At 53.6% G+C, this 20111-nt stretch overlaps 3 protein-coding genes across 3 annotated transcripts in view; 1 reads left to right on the top strand and 2 right to left on the bottom strand.

The window, feature by feature from the left end:
* Positions 1-2348: 2348 nt before the first annotated feature.
* Positions 2349-10716, bottom strand: HECTD3 (HECT domain E3 ubiquitin protein ligase 3). The gene is made up of 21 exons (XM_043461519.1): positions 10253-10716; positions 9936-10096; positions 9612-9704; positions 9397-9532; positions 9036-9151; positions 8839-8952; positions 8613-8695; positions 8004-8169; positions 7703-7784; positions 6896-7078; positions 6694-6746; positions 6449-6513; positions 6185-6288; positions 5799-5918; positions 5601-5690; positions 4473-4679; positions 4096-4225; positions 3939-4013; positions 3736-3817; positions 3522-3593; positions 2349-3370 (listed from the first exon to the last, which is right to left on the bottom strand). The coding sequence occupies exons 1-21, from the start codon at positions 10619-10621 to the stop codon at positions 3286-3288; spliced, it is 2586 nt and encodes an 861-aa protein (XP_043317454.1). The 5' UTR covers positions 10622-10716; the 3' UTR covers positions 2349-3285.
* A 1929-nt stretch (positions 10717-12645) lies between these two features.
* UROD (uroporphyrinogen decarboxylase) lies at positions 12646-16100 on the top strand. Its single transcript, XM_043461516.1, has 10 exons — positions 12646-12788; positions 13472-13584; positions 13706-13785; positions 13861-13923; positions 14142-14339; positions 14442-14603; positions 14972-15109; positions 15277-15377; positions 15460-15526; positions 15866-16100. The coding sequence occupies exons 1-10, from the start codon at positions 12769-12771 to the stop codon at positions 16025-16027; spliced, it is 1104 nt and encodes a 367-aa protein (XP_043317451.1). The 5' UTR covers positions 12646-12768; the 3' UTR covers positions 16028-16100.
* A 927-nt stretch (positions 16101-17027) lies between these two features.
* The window catches only part of ZSWIM5 (zinc finger SWIM-type containing 5), a 166872-nt gene continuing 163788 nt past the window's right edge, over positions 17028-20111 (bottom strand). The window contains exon 14 of the mRNA XM_043461515.1: positions 17028-19861. Coding sequence (XP_043317450.1) covers positions 18999-19861 — 863 coding nt within the window. The 3' untranslated portion in view covers positions 17028-18998. The remainder of the gene's footprint in view (positions 19862-20111) is intronic.

Raw genomic sequence — 20111 nt, 5'->3', positions numbered from 1 at the left:
ATCATGTCACTCCTTTGCTGAACCCTCTCATGGCTGCTCAACGTAAAACCCTCAAAAAGCCTCTGAGGCTAGTCTCATCTCTTTCTTCCCTTCACACTCCAATAACACAGGACTCAACATGCTTCTCAGTTGGTTTTTGTACCAGTATTCTCCCTAAGGATTTAGTATTTCTCTGAGCCACTTTTTAAAAAAAAAATTCTTTGGTATTCCCATTTCCTATTCTTTTTTAAAAAACTATTTATTATTTTTGGCAGCACTCGGTCGTGGCTGCAGTGCATGGCCTCCTCTTTGCTGTGTGGGCCTTCTCTAGTTGCTGCTCTGGCTTAGTTGCTTTGGGGCCATGTGGGATCCTCGTTCCCGGACCAGGGATCCAACTCCTGTCCTGAATTGGCAGGCAGATTCTCAACCACTGGACCACCAGGGAAGTCCCCGCTGAGCCACTTTGGTTAGAATCATCTGATTCTGTCTTCTAATGAAATCCTTCACTTCTCCTCTGGAGCTCTTACATGAATGTTATTAAATGTTGTTTACGTGTGCGTGTTCAGTTGTGTCCAACTGCTTGCTACTCCATGGACTGTAACCCACCAGGCTCCTCTGTCCATGGAATTTCCCAGGCAAGAATCCTGGAGAGGGTTGTCATTTCCTCCTCCAGGGGATCTTCCCCACCCACGAGTCTCCTGCAAGGGCAGGCGAATTCTTTACCACTAGCGCCACCTGGGAAGCCCGTTATTTATGCGATTATCTGTTTAATGTCTCTTTGGGCTTGCCAGGTGGTGCTAGTGGTAAAGAGTCCACCTCCCAATCCAGGAGACCCAGGCCAGGCGGGTTCGATCCCTAGGTGGGGAAGATCCCCTGGAGGAGAGCATGGCAACCTACTCCAGTATTCTTGTCTGAAAAATCCCATGGACAGAGGGGCCTACCCGGTTACAGTCCATGGGATCACAAAAAATGTAGGACATGACTGCGTGAGCACTGGCCACACCCTTAAAGGTGAAATCCCAAGATGACAAAAATGATGTTTAACCATTTTACCCATTGTAGCCACCATGGCTCCTGACATAGCTGCTCCAAGCATTCACTGAATGAATAAATGAATGAATGAAAAACAAGTTGCAAAATACACAATGTGGATCCAATTTGGTAAAAGACAAAGACTTGTGTGGCAGGTGCTTGCTCAGTTGTGTCTGAGTCTCTTAGATCCCATGTCTGTAGCCCTCCAGGCTCTCCTGTCCATAGGATTTTCCAGGCAAGAATACTGGAGTGGGTTGCCATTTCCTCCTTCAGGGCATCTTGTCAACCCAGGGATCGAACTCGGGTCACCTGCATCTCCTGCATTGGCAGGCGGATCCTTTACCGCTGAGTCACCGGGAAGCCGTTTGAATTCTTGACCACTGAACTACCTGGAAAGCCCTTCCTGTGGCCAGTACCAGAAACAGACTAACTCCGGCAGGCCCGTGCTGGTCAGGCCTTTCCCTGAAGAGCAGAGAAGGGGAAGGAGGAGAGAATCCCCGGGTGGAGAGACGAGACGGCGGGAGCTTGCCGGGAAGAGCGGAGCTGGGCGGGAGTAGCTGCCTCTCCGGCTCCAGCGCCTCCGGCACAAAGAGACTGCAGGGGAGAGGGGGGGCGGGCGGCAGTCTCCTGTGGACCACCCAAGGCGTAGGGGTCGGGAAGCCGCAGGGCCAGGAAGGCTCATCTGGAGCATCAGATCCCAAATTACGGAGTAGTGGTCTTGAGGATGCACACAACCCGGGATGCGGAGGGGGGCGGATCTCAAAGCCAAAGTGGAGTTTTCCCGCAGGGCGGCGTCCGGGCGCTCCCTAGAGGACGTCGTGGGGAAGCGATGGGAGAGCGCGACTTCTCTGGGGACCGCGATTGAGGAGGACGGCCTCCTGTGGGGACTGCATCCATATGGCGGGATCTCGGAGTGTGTGTGGGTGGGGGTACTTGTTCTGAGATGGCACCTTAGCTGTGTGGTTCCTGGAGGCGGCGTGGGGGTGGGCAGCCATGCTGCTGCCTCCTCCTGTCACTTCCTGACGTGGATGTTTTATCAGCCAACGCAAGCTCTGTCCTCTAGGATGTCAGATTCTTCTGCCCACTAGGTTCCTGAAGGCGGACTCCCACCCTCCACATCACCACATCCATCCCAGAAGACACCAGGCCAGCTTTATTCCCACTTCTGGGCAGAGGACTCCTTATTTCCCCTCTCAGCTCCAGATTTCATGTTTGCCACTGAGAAGCCCTACCACTCCCACTTGACACATGTCTCCCTGGCTCCTGGCAGGACCCTTAAGTCCTGGAACAGTCTTCTTTAACATCCCTCAGGAGCCCAATAAACATACTGTGAAGGAATGAATTCATCAATTTATTCAACTTTTCCATGTGTAAGAGCTTCTTGGATGGAGTGTCATGGAAGCTCTTAAGGGAGAAAAGGCTGGGGCGGGACATGCATAAAACCTAGGAGGAGGGTTAAAGCCTAGGTTTTGTTTTAGAGTTGGGTAAAGAGGAGCTACTGGAGATTTCAGGGAGGACATAACTGGCCTTAACCTGGGCAAGATCTTGGAGGGCAAGACAGCAGACAGGGAGCCAGGTGTGCAGAAGTGATGAATAGGGGGTGGAAGCAGTGGTAAAGGTTTAATGTTGAGTAGCTATATGTTCTGAGTCAGGGACAGTGGTGGCACTTTGTTAGCTGGAACTGAGTTGGAGAAGGAAAGTCGGAGCTCACACCTTGGGGATGGAGGGAAAGGAGGGAAAGACCAATATGTGAAGGAGAGGATGTTCAGTTGTTGCTTTATTCTTGGTTCAGGTGACCAAGGAGGATGGCCATCACTCCTTATCCATCCCTGGAGACTTGGTGGGGGAGGAGCTCCACCCCACCCCCACAAATTTTTAGTTCAGGCTGAAACCAGAGAAAAATATGGAGGAAAAAAAAAAGGAGTCGAAAACTGAAACAAAGTCCATGAGGTGGGGAGCTAGAAGAAGGCCCCCTTCAAGTAGCTCAGGCCTGGCAGCTTGTGCTGGGCTTGTGGAAGATTCCTCTCACAAGAGGTGAAATAACTGGGAGCAAACCCGAGCACGTGTAGGGCTTGAGGGTCTGTGGGGCTGGGCCACCAGTGTCAACCCACTGCTCCCACTTCAACCGCACCCAGGGGTGCAGTGCACTGGCGTTTTCTGCTCAGACTGCACTGGTCCAGGGAAGGTGTCTCTGCCCTGGGTGCTCAGGGGGAGATCCCATGGGACCAGCGCAGGCGCAGTCCTGCAGGCCCGAGACTGCCCCCTGGCGCCGACTCACTCCTCCCAAGGGCTCATGTCGGTGTCAATGGCCACACAGTTGTAGGCAGCGTATCGGAGCTTCTCCTCACACACCTTGGCGCTGCGGGGGGCAGGGAGCTGTTCAGCACCAGGTGTAGAGGCCCTTCTATCATGACCAGGGGCTCCAATTTGTACCCTGAAGCCCTCCTCCACCCTAGGACGTCACATTTCCCCGATGCCCCACTCCCCAGGCTGCAACTTAGGGAATCTACCTGGCATAGTGCGGCAGGAAGAGGGTGCTGGAGCAGGTGGACGACTCAGGCAGCGCGTCTGTGGTCTCATAGCTGGGGGTATGGAGGGACCAGAGATGAGGAAGAATTGCAGGGGCACCGGGCAGCGGTCTGACAGGTGAATGCGTGTGTGGCGGAAGGCAAAGACTAGCCACAGGCGCTTCCGATTAGACCTCCCCTCCCCATCGGCTCTCACCCCAGCTTGTCTGGGTAGATGTAGATCCGTGCCGGCAGACGGCTGCGGCCGGTGACAAAGCGCAGGAAGCGGCTCCGGTCCTCTGATGGAGGAGAAGGAAATCAGTGCCCATGTGCCGGTGGAGGAACCTCTCCTGCCTCCCCCATCTCCGTATCCCAGGAGTGGAGTCTGAACCCAGGCAGTCCTCTGCCCTCTCCACTGACCGTTGGTGAAGTTGTTCAGTGCCTCCCAGAAATACTGCACCCGGGTGTCAGATGGCTCGAAGTCCTCAAACCGGGCTGGTGGGACAAAGCCACACAGAATTCATTCTTAGGTCCTTAAGCCCCACCCCGGGACTGTGCTGCCCGGCCCCACACTCACTGAGCTTGCGCAGGGCATCCACAGTGACCTCTGGGTCCCCGCACACCTTCTTCTCCAATTCCTGCCACGTCAGCAAGTCCAGCACAGCCTGTGGCACCACCTTCAGCAGACCTGCCTGCATGGCTGCCACCTGGGGAGAAGGGAGAAGGTCTGGCTGGAGAAGACGGCACAACTCCCAGCTCAGGGTGTGGTGGGGACACCTGGCCTCCACTCAAGGAGATAAAGTACCTCTGTGCCCCACAGATCAGCAGGAATGTGGGGCAGAGGGGTGGTGGGGGCCAGAGTTCTTGGGGCTGAGTTCTGGTGGCCCCTCGGGCTGGGCTCTGGCTCCTGGGAGCTGTCCACAGCTCTCTGTTCCACTGGCCTCTGGCTAGTACCTGCTCCTTGCTCTCTTCTAGCCGTGCCTTCTGCACCAGTTGGATGAAACGGGAACGGTCCTCATATCCCACCACGATGCCTGAACCCCCAGGGATCAGCTCCACCACCTGCTGGTCACTCAGCACTGTGGTGAATGTTAGCTCCTTCCCAAATTTGAACTCAAATGTCTCCTTGTCCATTCCTTCCATCACTTCCAAGAGCTTCACCTGGGGGTTGAAGAGAGGAAGGAAGGTCAGCTTTTCATTGTGGAGACAGTCTTGTTTTTCCTCAAGAAGCTCACAGGAAAACAGGGGAGGCAGCCAGGCAAGGCAGTTGTTATGCAGGCAATGAGGGCAGTGAGGGGGTTAGTAGACGGACTGTGAAGCCCAGCATCAAGATGATGCCTAACCAGCCATGGAGATCAGGGAAGGTGTCCTGGGGGAAGTGGCATGTAAGCTGAGACCTAAACGATTGGCTGGGAATTGGCTGGGCCACCAGCAAGTCAGGAAAGACAACATCTTAAAAAAAGGTGGAAAGAGCAAAAGGCCTAACTTTTGAGGAACCTAACTGGGCAAGTGTCCAGAGATACAGGGGTCATGTAAGGCCTTTTCAGACTCTGCATTTTATCCTAAGCCCAGGGTGGACCACTGAAGGGGTTAAAAAGGGAGCGTGAAACGAACTACTCTAGCTGCTGGAGATCAGATGGGTAAGAAGGGAGACATGGTTACCAGATTTGCAATCAGGGGCTGGATCAGGAAGGAAGGTGACTAAACCCAAGGGATAAAAGTGAGATGTGAGAGGTGGGCAGACTCCAAAGGCAGATGTGACAGAATGTGGGAGGTGAAGGAGAAAGAAGAGTGAAGAATGACCCTGAGGGGCTTGGCAAGGGGAGGGGTGGGTGGTGGTGCCACTGTGAGACAGGAGCCCTAGAGGGAGAGGATGAAGAGTGTGCTGAGCCCAAGGTGCCATCTTGGGAAAAAAGTCCAGCAGGTAGATAGCGTCACCAGAACAGTGATGGGAATTGAAGCTATGGGAGTATGTGGGGTGGGAAAGGGGGAACGTGTGTGGTAAGAGAAGGTTCAGGACAGCCTAGGGGTGCAACAAGCTTGAGAGCTGGGCAGAGAAACCCGGTCCAGGCCCTAACTCACCAGCACAGAGTCCACAGCTGGGAAGTCCTTACTCCAGCTCACCTCTTCACCAGAGAGCTGCTTCCACACGAAACCCGGCAGAGCCAGGACCTGTGGGACAAACACTGCTGTCTTCGCGCCCTCAACTGCCCAGGTTTGGCTGGCTCTTCTTTCCAAGAGCCAGGACTAAGCTGGTGGGGTGCAGATTAGGCTACTCACCAGGAACTCCTTACCCCGAAGGGCAGCCCCCATCAGCTGTCCAATCCACTCATACTTGGCAAAGTCCCGGCAGGAGGGGTTGGGCACATACATGTCCCGGGCCTCGCCTGTGCCATTGCCCTGCCCCCGAGACAGAGCTGTCAGCATGGCCTGTGATGGACCCTCCTGTGTTACTCCAGATGCCTCAACAACTTCTCTGAACACCCTCCACGGAAGGGCCCTGAAGGAGCCCTCTGAACATACAATGGCTCCTTCTCTGTCCGTCCAGAAGCTGCCCCGGGCAGTTCAGTCTCTCCCGTGCCCCTTCTCTGGCTTAGTCTGGCACCTCGGAGGTTTGCAGAGACAGGACAGCAGAAACAACTTGGGAAGTAGGGGTGGGAGCTTACCTGGTTGGCTGTTCGTACAAAGAAGGGCAGAGGCACAGGGGTGTCCGCCGAGCTAGGGCACAGTTCTTCTGACATGTCTGCCAAGCTGTCCCGGAAACCACCTCCTGAAAGGACAGACAGATGCTCTCAGTTGAGGCACACAAGAGCCCCAGGCCCCATGATGGGGTAAGAAGCAAGTCCCCTATCTGGGTTAGCTGGTCACCCTGGATACCCCAACCACTCTCAATACGGCAGGACTCTTGCTACTGGCCCTCAAGGCCTCACCTTGGTCAATGATGCCTTCTGCAATGAATTTACACTCCCACCACTGGTCATAGCGCATGGGCCACCTGTAAGGAGGTATAAGTCTCTATCATTACACTGGGCTAGGGCTCAGGATGACCCACCAGCCCAGGGTTCACCCAGGAGTAGGGGCTACAGAGGGGTAATGCCGAGGGGTCCAGAGGCAGTGTGTGGGTGGACACGGGTCCATGTGTGCCCTGAACAGGTCCCCTGCCCCCAAGCCATACCTGTAGTCCAGGGGCTTTTCATACTTGTCAGAGGGCTTGAGGCCTTCATAAACCTGGGGCCAAGGGAAAGGGGAGGGAGTTGTGGGAACATCTGAGACCAGGCCCCATTCCTGCCCAAAGACCTTGCTCGGGTCCCTCCTGGCCCAGTGCCCATGAGTCCCCTTGCTGACCCGCCCTCACTCTGACCCCAGGTGGTCCGGACCTGGGTGAAGACAGCGTTCTTGCAGGCGGGATCCCGTAAGGGGCAGGCACGGTGTTCCATGGCGAGGCGCCGGTTGATGTACAGACGTGGCATGAAGCTGGGCTTGCTGCTCTCCGAGTCACGCAGGCACTGGGCCACCAGGCCCGGCCGCTGGCGTGACAGCAGCAGGAACTGCTTTACTTGCTGGGCAGGGAGAGGTGACCAGAGCGGGGCCGGTAGGCAGTCAGCCTTTGTCCAGGCCCTGGAACATTTCTCTGTTCCAACCCCATGGGGCCAGTTCAAGCCTACTCTATCCCTGGTGCTTGCTTTCAGTCTCTCCCTTAGTCCAGCCACCAGGGGAAGCTTACTAAAACAGAAAACTCAACTTTGTCACTACCTTACATAAAAATTTCCCAATGGCTCCACTGACCAGGAACAAAGTCTGGCTCCGGTGCCCTTGGCTACCAGGGCAGCTTCCTGCCCACCTCCACCTGCCTCATCCCATGTCACACTCACGCCTATGGCCATGCTTCTCTCAAGTCATCCTGAGCAGCTGGGAACTCCCCTTGTGCACCTTTCATACGACCTGCCCTGTCCATTCTGTCGCCTCTCCTCCCAAGCTCTGTGTATTTCACATACTCTCTGGGAAATAGGACCCTAAACACTAAATTTTGATTATTTGTGTCTGGCTTTCTTCCTGTGTTCCCAGAGCCTAGCAAAAGTTCAGGCCTAGAGTAGGTCTAAGACCTTTCTGATGAAGCGTGAACAATTGCATGAGCACAAAGGGGTGCCCACTGCCAAGACCAGCACTGCATGAGTCAGGCTCACCTTAATCTCACTGAAGGTGCCCAGCGTGTGGTCCCAGGCCGGTACCAGGTGGTGCAGGACGCTGTCTAAGATCTTTATGAACCTGGGGAGGTTGGGTAAAGATAACTGTGGCTGAAGTCATAGATGCAAGACGCTCTCACCACTCCCAATACACAGGGACAGGAGAAAGCGGGGCCCAGGGGCTCTCTGCCTCTTGAAGTGGAAGAGCGTATGATATAAGGCCTCTTCCACACAAACAAAAGGCTCAGGATGCGGGGTGGGGGGAGAGGGAAGGGACTGACTGGCTCGGGACCACAGCCACCTTTGCAGGAGAACAGCTCTGCGGTACAGTACTTCCGGGTCAGTGCCTTCTAGGCGTGGGTATCGCACAAGATTGGTGGGCTGGAACAGGTCTGCATTTAGCCCTAATTCCCGCTGTCTAGAAGACTTGATCTTGACCCCTCGAAGACGCACATCAATCCCGTCATCTGGGGGAAGAAGTCAGTGAGATCACTTACAACGCCTGCCACCTCTTTGGCCCCGAGACCTGAGAATGGCTCCTTAATGCTCAGCCTTGTGTCACCCTTAGCCCCCAGAAACTTGGGACCTTTGGGATCCCCTTCTATCATCTGATTCTGATGATTATATTCTGTGCCAGTTCCTCCATCCACCACTATAATATGGGGATGCCTGAAGGTCCCAATGCCATTCCTCTTCCAGGTGAGCCCAAGCACTTCTATGGCTTTAAAGGCAGGCCTATACCCGGCACCGGCCCCTTGGCTTGGGCCCCAAAGCTTCAGATCTTGGCATCAGCTCAGCTGTCACCTTTACCCCAACTCCAAGTCCATCTCCTTCACTCCACACGCACTGCCAGCTAACCCCCATCTACATGCTGGGGCTCTCTCTCCCTCCTTATGGCCTTAAGCCCTACCTCGGCACTCGACGATGCGGATCTCGATGATTGGAAGGTGGACAGTCATGTCCTCCAGGACACAGACGTCCCCGATCAGGGTCCTGAGGGGATGAACATGAGGAACTTTGGAAACCCCTTGTCTTCAGGGGTTTCTGGGGTCACAGTCCACCTTATGCCTCCAAGCTGGGCCAGATCCCGCTGCCAGGATCATGCCCCACCTCCCACCCCAGGTCAGTTCACTCACTCGTCAATGCTCACATCACTCAGCTTCTTCAGGTTGTCCCCTTCACCCCCATAGACCACCACCCGCTTAGGCATAAAGTTGTCATCCGTGGTATCCACCGTGAGTAGTAGCTTCCTGAAGGTTAAGAGGGTGCACATGTGTCTTTACGCTCACAGGTACGTGGCTCACTCACCCTGCTGTGCTCAGAGCCCACTCACTTGACAATGGTGCCCTTCTTCATGGTCAGCCGTACCCAGTGCTGGCACTGGGACCCATCGCTCTCCCAGTAGGTGTCTGCGTTGCTGTCTGTCAGGCAGGACACATTGAACTCCTCCTGGGGAGGGCAGAGAGGTGGATGGGCCAGGGAGCACAAGAGAGAAAGCACAGTGGAGCTGAGCTGGAAGTCCATCAGGTAAGGGTGGAGGTGTGGAGGGATTCCAATAGGACTTCCAAGATGGGGGGTTGGACTGAGTCTGGCCTGTGGGGATTCAGGTTTGGCTGTGGCTTAGAGGTAAGAGTTCTGAATCTAGCAGGATGTTACTACATCTTGCTTGGGGTGGGAGGAGTCCCAGCACCCACCGTGTAGGAGGAAACGTCTATGCTCTCCACATACTGCTTCACGCTACCCAGGTTCTCATCCTCCTTGCCCAGGTGGTCGTACAAGAAGTGGATCAGGTCCTCGTCGCACTCGTAGGTCCACGTCGGGGGCACATAGCTAAGCGACCCCAAGTCCCTAATTAGGTCGGGCCCAGACCTGGAGCTCCTTCCTCCCCAGCCCATCCCAGCTTACTCACAGTAGCCTTTGTACAGCTTCAGCGTATGCCTCGGCCGGCTGAGGCCTTGATCCCAGGCGATGCGAGTATGTCAAGTCCACCACCTGTTCCCATCTGTGCGCACAGAATGGGGGACGGGATATGGAGACCTCAGCAGGCGGCAGAAGACCCTGGAGCCTTCTCCAGCGCTCTGGCTCCTCTAAACCGTGCCTCCAGAAGCCGCACCCCAGCTCCCTTTAGGTCCCGCCCCCTTTGTTGTCAATCCTGTCAGATCACACCGCCCGTGCTGTGCCAGTCTAGGGCCTGGCAATCGGCCAGCAAGCCCCACTCCTCCCAGCGCAGGACCTGAGCACCGGGCGGTAGTCCACTCCGAAGAGCTGCTGCTGCCGCTGGAGGTGGTCTGGAGTGTCGATGGGTACCAGGCGGGCCCCGCCCTCGGCCGGGCGGCACACCAGGAGCCAGCCTTCGTCCAGCCCGCAGTCGCCCAGGTGTTCCGTCAGCTGCTCCTGCCGGGACGCACCAGACGAGGACAGCCGTCAGGGAACTGCCAGCGGCCCGCCCTGCCCAGCCCAGGGCGAAGGGCACCGGACGCTAAATCAGCTCGATATGGGCGAGGGAAGAGGACCACCCAGGGGCTTCCCTGCTCCCGGGGTCTTTTGCACCTTGGTCAACTTCACCCAGAGCCCGTGGCCGTTGCACAGCTCTTCGCCTGTGGTGCGCACGCAGGCACCGCGCCGCAGCTCGATGCTGTCGCGGGCGGCGCGGAGGGGCCCGGAGCCGGTACCGGGGGCCGGGCCCGTGGCTCCCACACGCAGCCCCAGGCCTTCCGCCTCCCACACTGGCAGCAGCACGCGCGACGGTCCCGCCGGGTCCTTGTAAAGCTTGTAGAGCACCTCGCGCGGCACGAAAGCTAGCGCCGCCGGCAGCGGCCGCCCGGCACGGAGGCTCTTCGCTGCCTCCGCCAGAAAGCGCACGCGGCCCAGCAGCTGCCGCGGGGACTCTAGCGCCGCGCCCGGGCCCGGGCCAGCCATGGCGATGTGGCCCAGGGAAGCCGGCGGGCGATCCGGGCAGAGGAGCTTCGGCCGAACCAGCAGAAAGAGCTTCCCACCACCTTCAGCCCCGCCCTCGACCAGCCTTCGCCGTAAGTTCTGGACTAAGCGCACCTCATGTTGCCGCCGTATTGGCCTGTGTACTTGGATACTTAATTCTGTTATCTATTTCTGTGTCTCCCACTCAGTCAGCCAGACCCAAGTTCCGAAGTTTCTACCTGATCAATCTCCCCACTCCATTCCCATTGCTACTACTCTCCTTTAAGCCACCATCCATCCTATTGAGCCCAAAATACTTCGACCTTCTGGAGCTTCCCTGCTCCCACTGAGTCTCACTACAACCAGCTGAATCTTTAAGAATCTATTAGCTATCTTGTCAGGCTTCCCATCCTAGGAGCACTGTGACTAAAATGTTTGGGAAAATAATCCCTCCCCAGCCTGGCTGCTGACGGGACTCTTGAGGTGGTTACTCCTAACCACAGGACACTGGTGATCATTATCCAGTTTCTCCCAATAATTCTAAACCAAATGAGAGGAAAGGACAACGTGGGAAGAGAGGAGGCAAAAACAAACAACAAACAAACAAACCATGTACAGAAGTTGTTAGTGATGTACAATCAGGGAGGAAAAGGAAACTTAGTCCCTCCCCCACCCTTGTTTATTGAAAAGTTTACTTAGATGTAACTCATACCATATAAAGTGTACAAATTTCAAGTGTACAAATCACTGTTTTTTAATATATAACATTAATTTTTAATAGTAAAAAATACATATAACAATATTTGCAATCTTGACCGTTTTTTTAAGTGTACAGTTATCTATTTCCAAAACTTTTTCATCACCCCAAACAGGAAACTCTGTAATCTTAAGCAATAACTCCTCATTGTCCCCACTCCCTAGTTCCTGGGGACTAATCTACTAAAGCTCTAATCTACTTTCTGCCTCTAAGAATTGGCCTATTCTAGATATTTCATATTTCATAAGTGGAACCATACAGTATTTGTCATTTTGTGTCTGTCTTATTTCACTCAGCCTAATGTTACAGCAATGTTGTTGCATGTATCAGAACTTTATTTTTATGGCTGAATAATGTTCCATTATATAAAGACACTACATTTTGTTTATCCATTCATTTGTTGATGGACACTTGGGTGGAAACTTTGTTTTGATATAGTTATCAAATAAAGGTATCAATAAATAAATAATCCCATGTAATTTTGAGTTTTCCATTTTTTCCTCCTTAGTAAATTTGGAACACAGTGCCTCTCTGCTGATCTCTCCAAGCGCTTTGTATGCTGTCACACTACTACAAGATAAAGTGAATACGTGCACTTAACAAAGGCCTGCATGAGCTGAACTCTGTGGATAGTTCCAGACTATTTAAATCCACTAGCTTGATATTCCATTTTCCATTAAGCCAATTGCTCTTTTGTATTTTCTCTTTGCATATGCTGTTCCCTTTGCTTGGAATACCCCATTGCTTTCCCCAATTAAATGGAGTCCTTGCTGTTTGCGTCTAGCTTTTTCCCTTTAAAACATTTACCATTGTAATTGCTGACTTCTATGTTTCCTCATCAGTCTGTAGCTCTTTAAAGAAAGAAAATGCCTCGTTCACCACTGTAACCTCTGCACCTATTATAGTGCCCGCCTCTTTCTAGGTAATATAAATATTATCTCAGTTTCCTGTACAACTTTGTGCTACCACAGTTGTGGCTGGTTGGGCTCGGCATAAAATTATTAGAATCGTGGAGAGTGGGAGTGAAAAGTGAGCCTTGGGCCGAGTTTTCTGGGGTTCCCAGAAAGTCAGAGAAGAGCAAACTCCTCACACCATGCGAAGTGTATTTACAATAAAGTTCTTTGGGGAAGTTGGGGCGGTGGGGGGGGGGGGCGGCGATGAATGTGTGTTTGTTGTTGCGTCGCTACAGCGGACTTTACGGTGAAGAGACTAGGGGTGGGGTCCTACCGGCAGCAGCTGGGGCAGCCCAGGAGCTGTAGCGGGAGTCTGATCATGTGACCTTCAACATGGCGACTGCCCTGGCTCATCGCTGGAAGGGGCGGAGCCTGGGCAGAGGGCAGGCTCAGATTCAGTCTATAACGGGGACTGTGCTCGCGTTTACCGACAGCTTATCATGGAGGCGAAAGAGTCTAGGTGAGTTCTCTGGGCCACCACGCAGTGTGGCCATAGGGGCTTCTGACCTGAATCTTTCAGCCTAGGAATCTGTTCCTATACCCTTCTTCCCCAGCCCTGAGAACCCAAGTCGCTGGGATTCCAAATCTTCCAACCATGGATTCCTAAAATATTCATCCCAGGGACTACCTAGCTGGACTGCGTACCCCAGACTTTAATTTAGGAGACGCCCCCTGGACTTTCTAATCCTCATCTAAGATCCGCATTTCGGACTTTCATCTCTGATTCCCCCATGACTATCCCCCCGCCTGGAGATTTTTCAGCCCCAAAACCTTCCAGCCCCGGAACTAGCTCACTGGTACCCTTGTTCCAGAGACATCCCTCCCCCCCCCACCCCCCCACCAATTCTCCTAAGTGAGTTTTCGTTCCCTCAACCCCACTCTCCCAGTCCTTCCAGTGGCTTTGAGCCTGGGGAAACTGGGACTATAAGTAGGGTAAAGGCCCCAGCACCGGCCCTTCCAGTCCTGTACACCACCTGATAGGCAGACAGAGGGCGGAATCGGCGGGGAGGCGCAGCTTAGTAGCTGGTCTGGAGAAGGCAGATAGCCGTGCTGGATGGACCGTATCCGCCTTTAGAACCCGAGCCCTGCCCAACCCCCAGCCTAGTTCACTGAGACCTACCCTTCCCTCCTCCTGATACCCAGACTTCAGGGTTTTCCGGAGCTTAAGAATGACACCTTCCTTCGAGCAGCCTGGGGAGAAGAAACAGACTACACTCCTGTTTGGTGCATGCGGCAGGCAGGACGCTACTTACCAGGTCAGGGTCAGGGCCTCGGAGTCTAGGTAAAATTCTGGAGAGGGAAAAGTTTTTGAGGGGCAGAGAAGGGCTCTTGGAGGTTCCTCAAGGCTGAGCCCTGCCTTACCTTTTCTGTCTGCAGAGTTTAGGGAAACTCGGGCAGCCCAGGACTTTTTCAGCACCTGTCGCTCCCCAGAAGCCTGCTGTGAACTTACCCTGCAGGTGAGAGGTCAACAAAAGAGGAGGGATTTATGCCCTCCGCAGGCCACCTAGCAATCTGTCTTCTGTTCCCTATAGCCACTGCGTCGATTCCCTCTGGATGCTGCCATCATCTTCTCCGACATCCTTGTTGTACCCCAGGTACCTGCTCAGATCTGACTCACAAACGTGTAAAACAGAAAGGACAGTCAAGGCTCAAGAAAAGCACTTATCCTTATGGGACAGAGGGAAAAACAGGCTGGAGGAGACGGAGCTTGGCCGAGTTTCATTCTCCTTTTCCTCCTTCCTGGCATGGGTTGAACAGATCTTGTTCTCCAGGAGTTACAGGTTGGGAACCCAGATGTTTTCTCCCCTGCCAGGCACTGGGCATGGAGGTGACCATGGTACCTGGCAAAGGGCCCAGCTTCCCAGAACCATTAAGAGAAGAGCGGGACTTAGAGCGCCTCCGGGATCCAGCCGCAGTGGCCTCTGAGCTGGGCTATGTGTTCCAGGCCATCACTCTCACTCGACAGCAGCTGGCTGGGCGTGTGCCACTGATTGGCTTTGCTGGTGCCCCGGTAGTATGGACCAGGGCAGGGTCTTGGGCTTGGAGAGGTTACTTTGGCAGGTCTGGGTGAAGACAAGGGAAGAAGTGTCAGTCTGGCTTTTGCCTTTTGCAGTGGACTCTGATGACATACATGGTTGAGGGTGGCGGCTCAAGCACCATGTCTCAGGCCAAGCGCTGGCTTTACCAGAGACCACAAGCCAGTCACCAGCTGCTTCGCATCCTCACTGATGCTCTTGTCCCTTATCTGGTAGGACAAGTGGCTGCTGGTGCCCAGGTAAGACCTGAGGGAGAGACAAATAGCCTGGGCTTAGTTTTTAAGGACCAGAAACAATACAGTTCCTTATACCTGAGAAGCTAGGTATCTTAATGCCAGGCACAAAAAAGGCTTGACCTGCAATAATCTGGCTGGAGCAGCTAAGCCCAGACACTGGCAGGGGGGCTTAGTACTCTGTTCAAAGATGAAAGCTAGCACTGGGATCTGGAGAAGGCAAAACTCTTTGACTGGAACTGGATTTATAGGTTTTGGCAATCTCAGGGATGAAGTCACTTGGGGAAAATTGAGGCACATTCTACATGTGGGGCCAGATAATTCCTCTTTGTATGTTATGTATTTCACTTATTGTCCCCACCCCGTAATTGTAGGCATTGCAGCTCTTTGAGTCCCATGCAGGGCATCTTGGCCCGCAACTCTTCAGTAAGTTTGCACTGCCCTACATCCGTGACGTGTCCAAGCGAGTGAAGGCCGGGCTGCAGGAGGCAGGCCTGGCACCGGTGCCCATGGTAAGGATGGGGATGAGCTGAGTGAAGGTGGGCCCATGGACCTATCAGGTTAAGTCCTGCATGGAACTGAGTGACCACTAGAGGGCAGCAGAAGTATGACTAAGGTATATTATTAATAGCCAGCAGAGCAAAGCTCTCTGCAGCCTGAGATTTGCCCTTTCCCCCAGATCATCTTTGCTAAGGATGGACATTTTGCCCTGGAGGAGCTGGCCCAGGCTGGCTATGAGGTGGTTGGGCTTGACTGGACAGTGGCCCCCGAGAAAGCCCGGTGAGTGATGGAAGGTGAGGTGGAGCAGGGGACAGCTGCAATATGTGCAGTCACCAGAACAGGGCACTGACTCTGCTTCCAGGGAACGCGTGGGAAAGACGGTGACCCTGCAGGGCAACCTGGACCCCTGTGCCCTGTATGCATCTGAGGTAACAACCAGGTTCTTGTGTGTGTGTCGGTGACTTTGTCTTTGCACTCTCATGGTTCTGAACATGGTTGTGTTTATTACTATGTGTGTGTTTTCATCATCGGTTTATCCCTCCCTCTACTCCATTCACCACATGGACTCTAGGAAGGCAGGAGTTTCTTTTCATTGATTTTGTTCATTTGGCTTTTCTTAGTGCCTGGTCCATACTAGGCATCCGATAAAGTTTTTTCTGAATGACTAAGTAATACTGAGTGCCTCCTTGTATGTGTGTCACTATTATGTATGTGGAGGGCAGAGGCGTGCTGGCCCCCTGCAGCCAGTGCCCTGTTGGTCCCCCCAGGAGGAGATTGGGAAGCTGGTGCAGCAGATGCTGAATGATTTTGGGCCACAGCGCTACATTGCCAACCTGGGCCATGGACTTTACCCTGACATGGACCCGGAACATGTGGGAGCCTTTGTGGATGCTGTGCACAAACACTCTCGCCTGCTTCGACAGAATTGAGCGTGCCCCTTTTCCCTGAAGTACCACTGACACCGATGATTGTTTCCAGGAGAATAAAAGTTCCAGAGTTGAAGTCTTGCATGTGGTTTTGTTTGTGAAAGATCTGTGCCCTTATCCTCTGTTCCTTCTTAGCATCTTCCTTCCCTGGGCTGCTTCTTGCATCCTCTCCCACAAGTCATTAGAGCTCAGATATCAGTGCCTAGGCACTGTCGGACTTCATGTCAGGGCCCTGACACCATCGTGCTCTCAGATCTCCAAGCCCCAGAGCCACATGGGGTTGTATAGATCTTCCTAGGAGTGGGAGCTGTGACGTGTGCAGGGAAATGGGGTCCCTACAGCATGTGATAGAGAAGAAAATGGCAACCCACTCCAGTACTCTTGCCTAGAAAACTCCATGGATGGAAGAGCCTGGTGGGCTACAGTCCATGGGGTCGCAAAGAGTCGGACACGACTGAGCGACTTCACTTTCAACTTTACAGCACGTGAAGCCAGGGCTTTGTGTCTGGGGAGGAAGGGCGTAGAGATCAGAGAGGGACACAGCAATGGTGAGAATATTCAGAAAGGCCTGTTGAGGAAGATGGAGTCTAGGTCAGCAGGAAGAAGCTGAGAGGCCTTCAGCTTTAACCTGAAAAGTTGGGAAGAGGGCATAAAGATTAATTGAGTTGCTTAGACATGCATCACTGAGCTGAGAAGGCTTCTGACACCAATAGGCTTCTTTTCTGTGCATACCCTCTAATTTTCTCAGTATCTTGATGTTTCTGCTCATCATAATGGTACCTACTTTCTGGGGTCTGGCCCTGACATGCCTGTGAACTCTGGAGAGGGGTCTGGTGTGGTAGCAGACCTTCATTTGTCATTCCACATCTTATTAGAGTGCTAGGAACCCTCTGTGCTATAGGCCTAACCAGCTCCCTGTCCCAGCCAGGGCGATGGAGAATACAGAGAAGGGCCCCATTTATTGAAAGAACACAATTCCTGATTTTAGAAAAATGATCTTTTCTGTGATCCGTGATTTATTCATAGAAAAGCTGTGAGTTCACATACTTGCTAAAAAATGGCAATTGTGATACAGAAATGGGAGTGGTATCTTCTTTTTTTAACCAGCCTGTCAGACTGAGAGGTTGTACGGCCCATGATGGAACAGTAAGACTTGAGTAGCCACAAACAGCAAATACAACTTATCGGTCAGTGTGGAGGAAAAAAAAAGTGATATAGTTTGTCAGAGAAAGGAAACTAAAGCAGACAGGTTCTTAGTTCACACTCTAGCTAGACCACCCCTTCCCTATCACACCCCACCCCCTACTTGGGAACTAAGACAGGAAACAGTGAACACCAAGACACTGGCATCTAAATGACTCTTCTGAACGCCCGTGCTATCTCCTACAACAATTCCAGGCTGAGGAGAGGGGGCAGGAAGGTAGCAGGAACATGACGCACTGTGGAGGTCAGCCAGAGCTAAGAGAGGGGTTGTCCACCTGGCCTAGAAACTAGTCAGACAGGGAAAGGCCAAGTGCATTCCAGCCGCAGCCTCCAAATCAGTGACCCATGGGACTGTAGCAGAAGAGGGCAGAGGAAGCTTGAGGTAGAAAGGCAGGGGAAGAAAGCAGGTGCAGGGGAAGCAGAGAAATGTGGCGCTGAAGGAGCCACTCGGGGCAGAGGGAGCTTAGTGCTCAGAAGCTTGTTGGGTGACAGTGGTGAGTACAGGAGCCACAGAGATGGGGAACATGTTTAGCTGGCGCGAGAGAGGAATGGGGATGAGAGATCTGGCAAAAAGAGAAGGGACACATTCATGCAGATCCTAGAACATGAATTCACAGACAAACCTACATGTGGAAATACCACAGTTACACATACAGAGACAGATATAGACCAAACATTTATACATGTGCACTCATGTGTGGCCAGATACACACGGACTAAACATGCATCAGCAAACAGCAACAGACACACAGGTATGTACCACAGTATGCTCACATATGTGTATACCCTCACACAGAAACCCACCGTCCAGCACACAGACCTGACACATACACATGAATATATATGTGCACATACAGGCACGCACAGATATACCTATGCACACAGACACACGTATTTAGTCACTCAGATCTCTACGCACACTTAGAGATGAAATCAGATACTCTAACACAACGGTGTCCAGAGCAGATGAACATTATGAGCTCAGTGGCCTCCTATTCACCTTCACCTGTTTCTCAGGAACTCGTCAGACTCCTAGAGAGGCTGTGTCAGGCAGGAACAACAGCTTCTGTGGCCTCATGGCTTCGTGAGGTCAAAGTCTAAGTCCAGACTGGGCCTCCTCAGCCATTACTGGGCTATGAATGCCCTTCTGCAGGCTGGGGTTTCTGCATAGACTAGACTTGAGATTTCCTCTTAACTGGCCATTTTTCTCCCTGCCACCCCCAATCTTCCACTGCCAACAGAATATACTCTGCAAGGGAAACCTGAGAAATGGTTGTGAATCTCCTCAGAAAACAAGCCTATCTTCCCACCCACAGCTACTTCAAGTACCCATCAAATTAGAACCAGAATTATAAATAGTTACAACTTTACAACATAATTGGCAACACACAGACTATAGTATTTACAGTACCATAAACGCTTCTGTTTCTCTGGTTACGCAATCCCTGAGACGGAACAGTGTTCTGTGTTTGCCAAGGGAGAGAGGGGCAATGCCCGGGACACGCAGGATACAAGGGCCTGAGGTGGCATGTTGTGGGTGCTGATCGGTCTGCAGGGCCCTGCTCCTCCAGGAACAGGGGGCTGTTGTGAGAACCCTGCCCAGGCAGGCATGTTGGCTAGAGCTGGACTCTCCCATGCTTAGCCCTGTGGTCCTCTGGCTTCAGCCATAGGTGCTCAGAGTCCTCTCAGGGTGGACAAATGCTTGTGTCCGTGGCCTGACCTGATGCTACCTGGGAGCCCAGGCTGCCCTGGCAGCGAGCCGTCTGCTTTCTCAGCCGAAGCGCTCTCGCACCAGCAACATCAGCTTCTTCTTGCCTTTGTAGATCTGTTTGAGGTTGTCGATGAACTGGGCAAACTGCAGGTGGCCATCCTGCGGTAGCAGGAAGGTCTCCCGGGCCTTGCTCAGAAACTCAATGAACTCTCCGTAGTGGCGAGGGCTGATATGCGTCAGGCGAGAGTGTGTGGTGTTGATGTAGGCATTGATGGTGGCATCCAGCAGCTGGCGCAGGGGAGCCTTGTCAGTGGACATGAGCTTTCCTGAGCTGCGGCGGCCTGGGATGCCGGCCAGTCCAGGAGCAGTTACGGTGCAGCGCCGAAGGATGTCTGAAAGCACTGTGGCGCAGTGCACGCTCTTCACCACCAGGGGGATGAGGGCCGCCAGCTCATTCTTGCCCAGGGAGTGGCTGAGGGCGCAGGCCCAGAGCACATCGTTGATGGCCGGGTGGGTGTCTTGGTTGTAGGCCAGGTTGAGATGGCTCATGGCCAGTGAGGCCAGCTTGAAGGCACGTAGCGGGTAGCCACGGAGCTCCATGTAGCGGGCGATGGTGAACAGCTGTGAGTGAGTCATGCCGCCAGCCGCAGCATCAATGGCGATCTGATAGGCTGCTTCGAAGGCGATGTGGTCCTTCTCACAGAGGGTAAGGGCCGACAGGGCGCAGCTCTGAGGATCCTTCATAGCGCACTGCAGCGCCAGGGTGCGAGCACAGCTGGCCAGCTCCTCCCGCTGTGGATAGTCAAGACTGAGGCGCAGGATGGTGGTGTGGGAGACAGCTGTGGCAGCCACAATGCTGGTAGCCTCGGTGGGGGTGAAGAGTGTGTACCAGCTCTGCAAGATGCTCACCAGGGCCCGCACACCTGTCAAGGAGAGCCTGTGCTCAGCCACGGGCCTCCGGGTCCTGATCCAGGTCTGCCCAGATTACCATTTGGGGTGAGAACTTGGCCTGCAGGGACAAGCTCTCCCTCCTTCTCAGCAGCCCTGAGATGATCTGTAGTAACCAGGGCTACAGGGCCAACCCCGATGGCCAGACCCCATCTGAGGTCTCTTTCCATCCCTTCCTTCCCCCAGGTCAGAGGTTTGAAAGTTTCTGCAGGTGCTCTTAGCCCC

Source organism: Cervus canadensis, chromosome 2, assembly GCF_019320065.1.
Source record: "Cervus canadensis isolate Bull #8, Minnesota chromosome 2, ASM1932006v1, whole genome shotgun sequence".
NCBI classification, from domain to species: Eukaryota; Metazoa; Chordata; class Mammalia; order Artiodactyla; family Cervidae; genus Cervus; species Cervus canadensis.
This window is presented reverse-complemented; position numbering and strand designations above follow the sequence as displayed.

Coding starts and splice junctions, on each gene's coding strand:
- HECTD3 (XM_043461519.1), bottom strand. CDS start 10,621: ATGGCTGGCCCGGGCCCGGGCGCGGCGCTAGAGTCCCCGCGGCAGCTG. Junction 8,170..8,612: donor CCGCATCGTCGAGTGCCGAG/GTAGGGCTTAAG, acceptor TTCTTCCCCCAG/ATGACGGGATTGATGTGCGT. Junction 3,818..3,938: donor ACTGAACAACTTCACCAACG/GTCAGTGGAGAG, acceptor CTCCTCCATCAG/AGGACCGGAGCCGCTTCCTG.
- UROD (XM_043461516.1), top strand. CDS start 12,769: ATGGAGGCGAAAGAGTCTAG. Junction 13,924..14,141: donor ACATCCTTGTTGTACCCCAG/GTACCTGCTCAG, acceptor CTCCCCTGCCAG/GCACTGGGCATGGAGGTGAC. Junction 14,604..14,971: donor AAGTGGCTGCTGGTGCCCAG/GTAAGACCTGAG, acceptor CCGTAATTGTAG/GCATTGCAGCTCTTTGAGTC.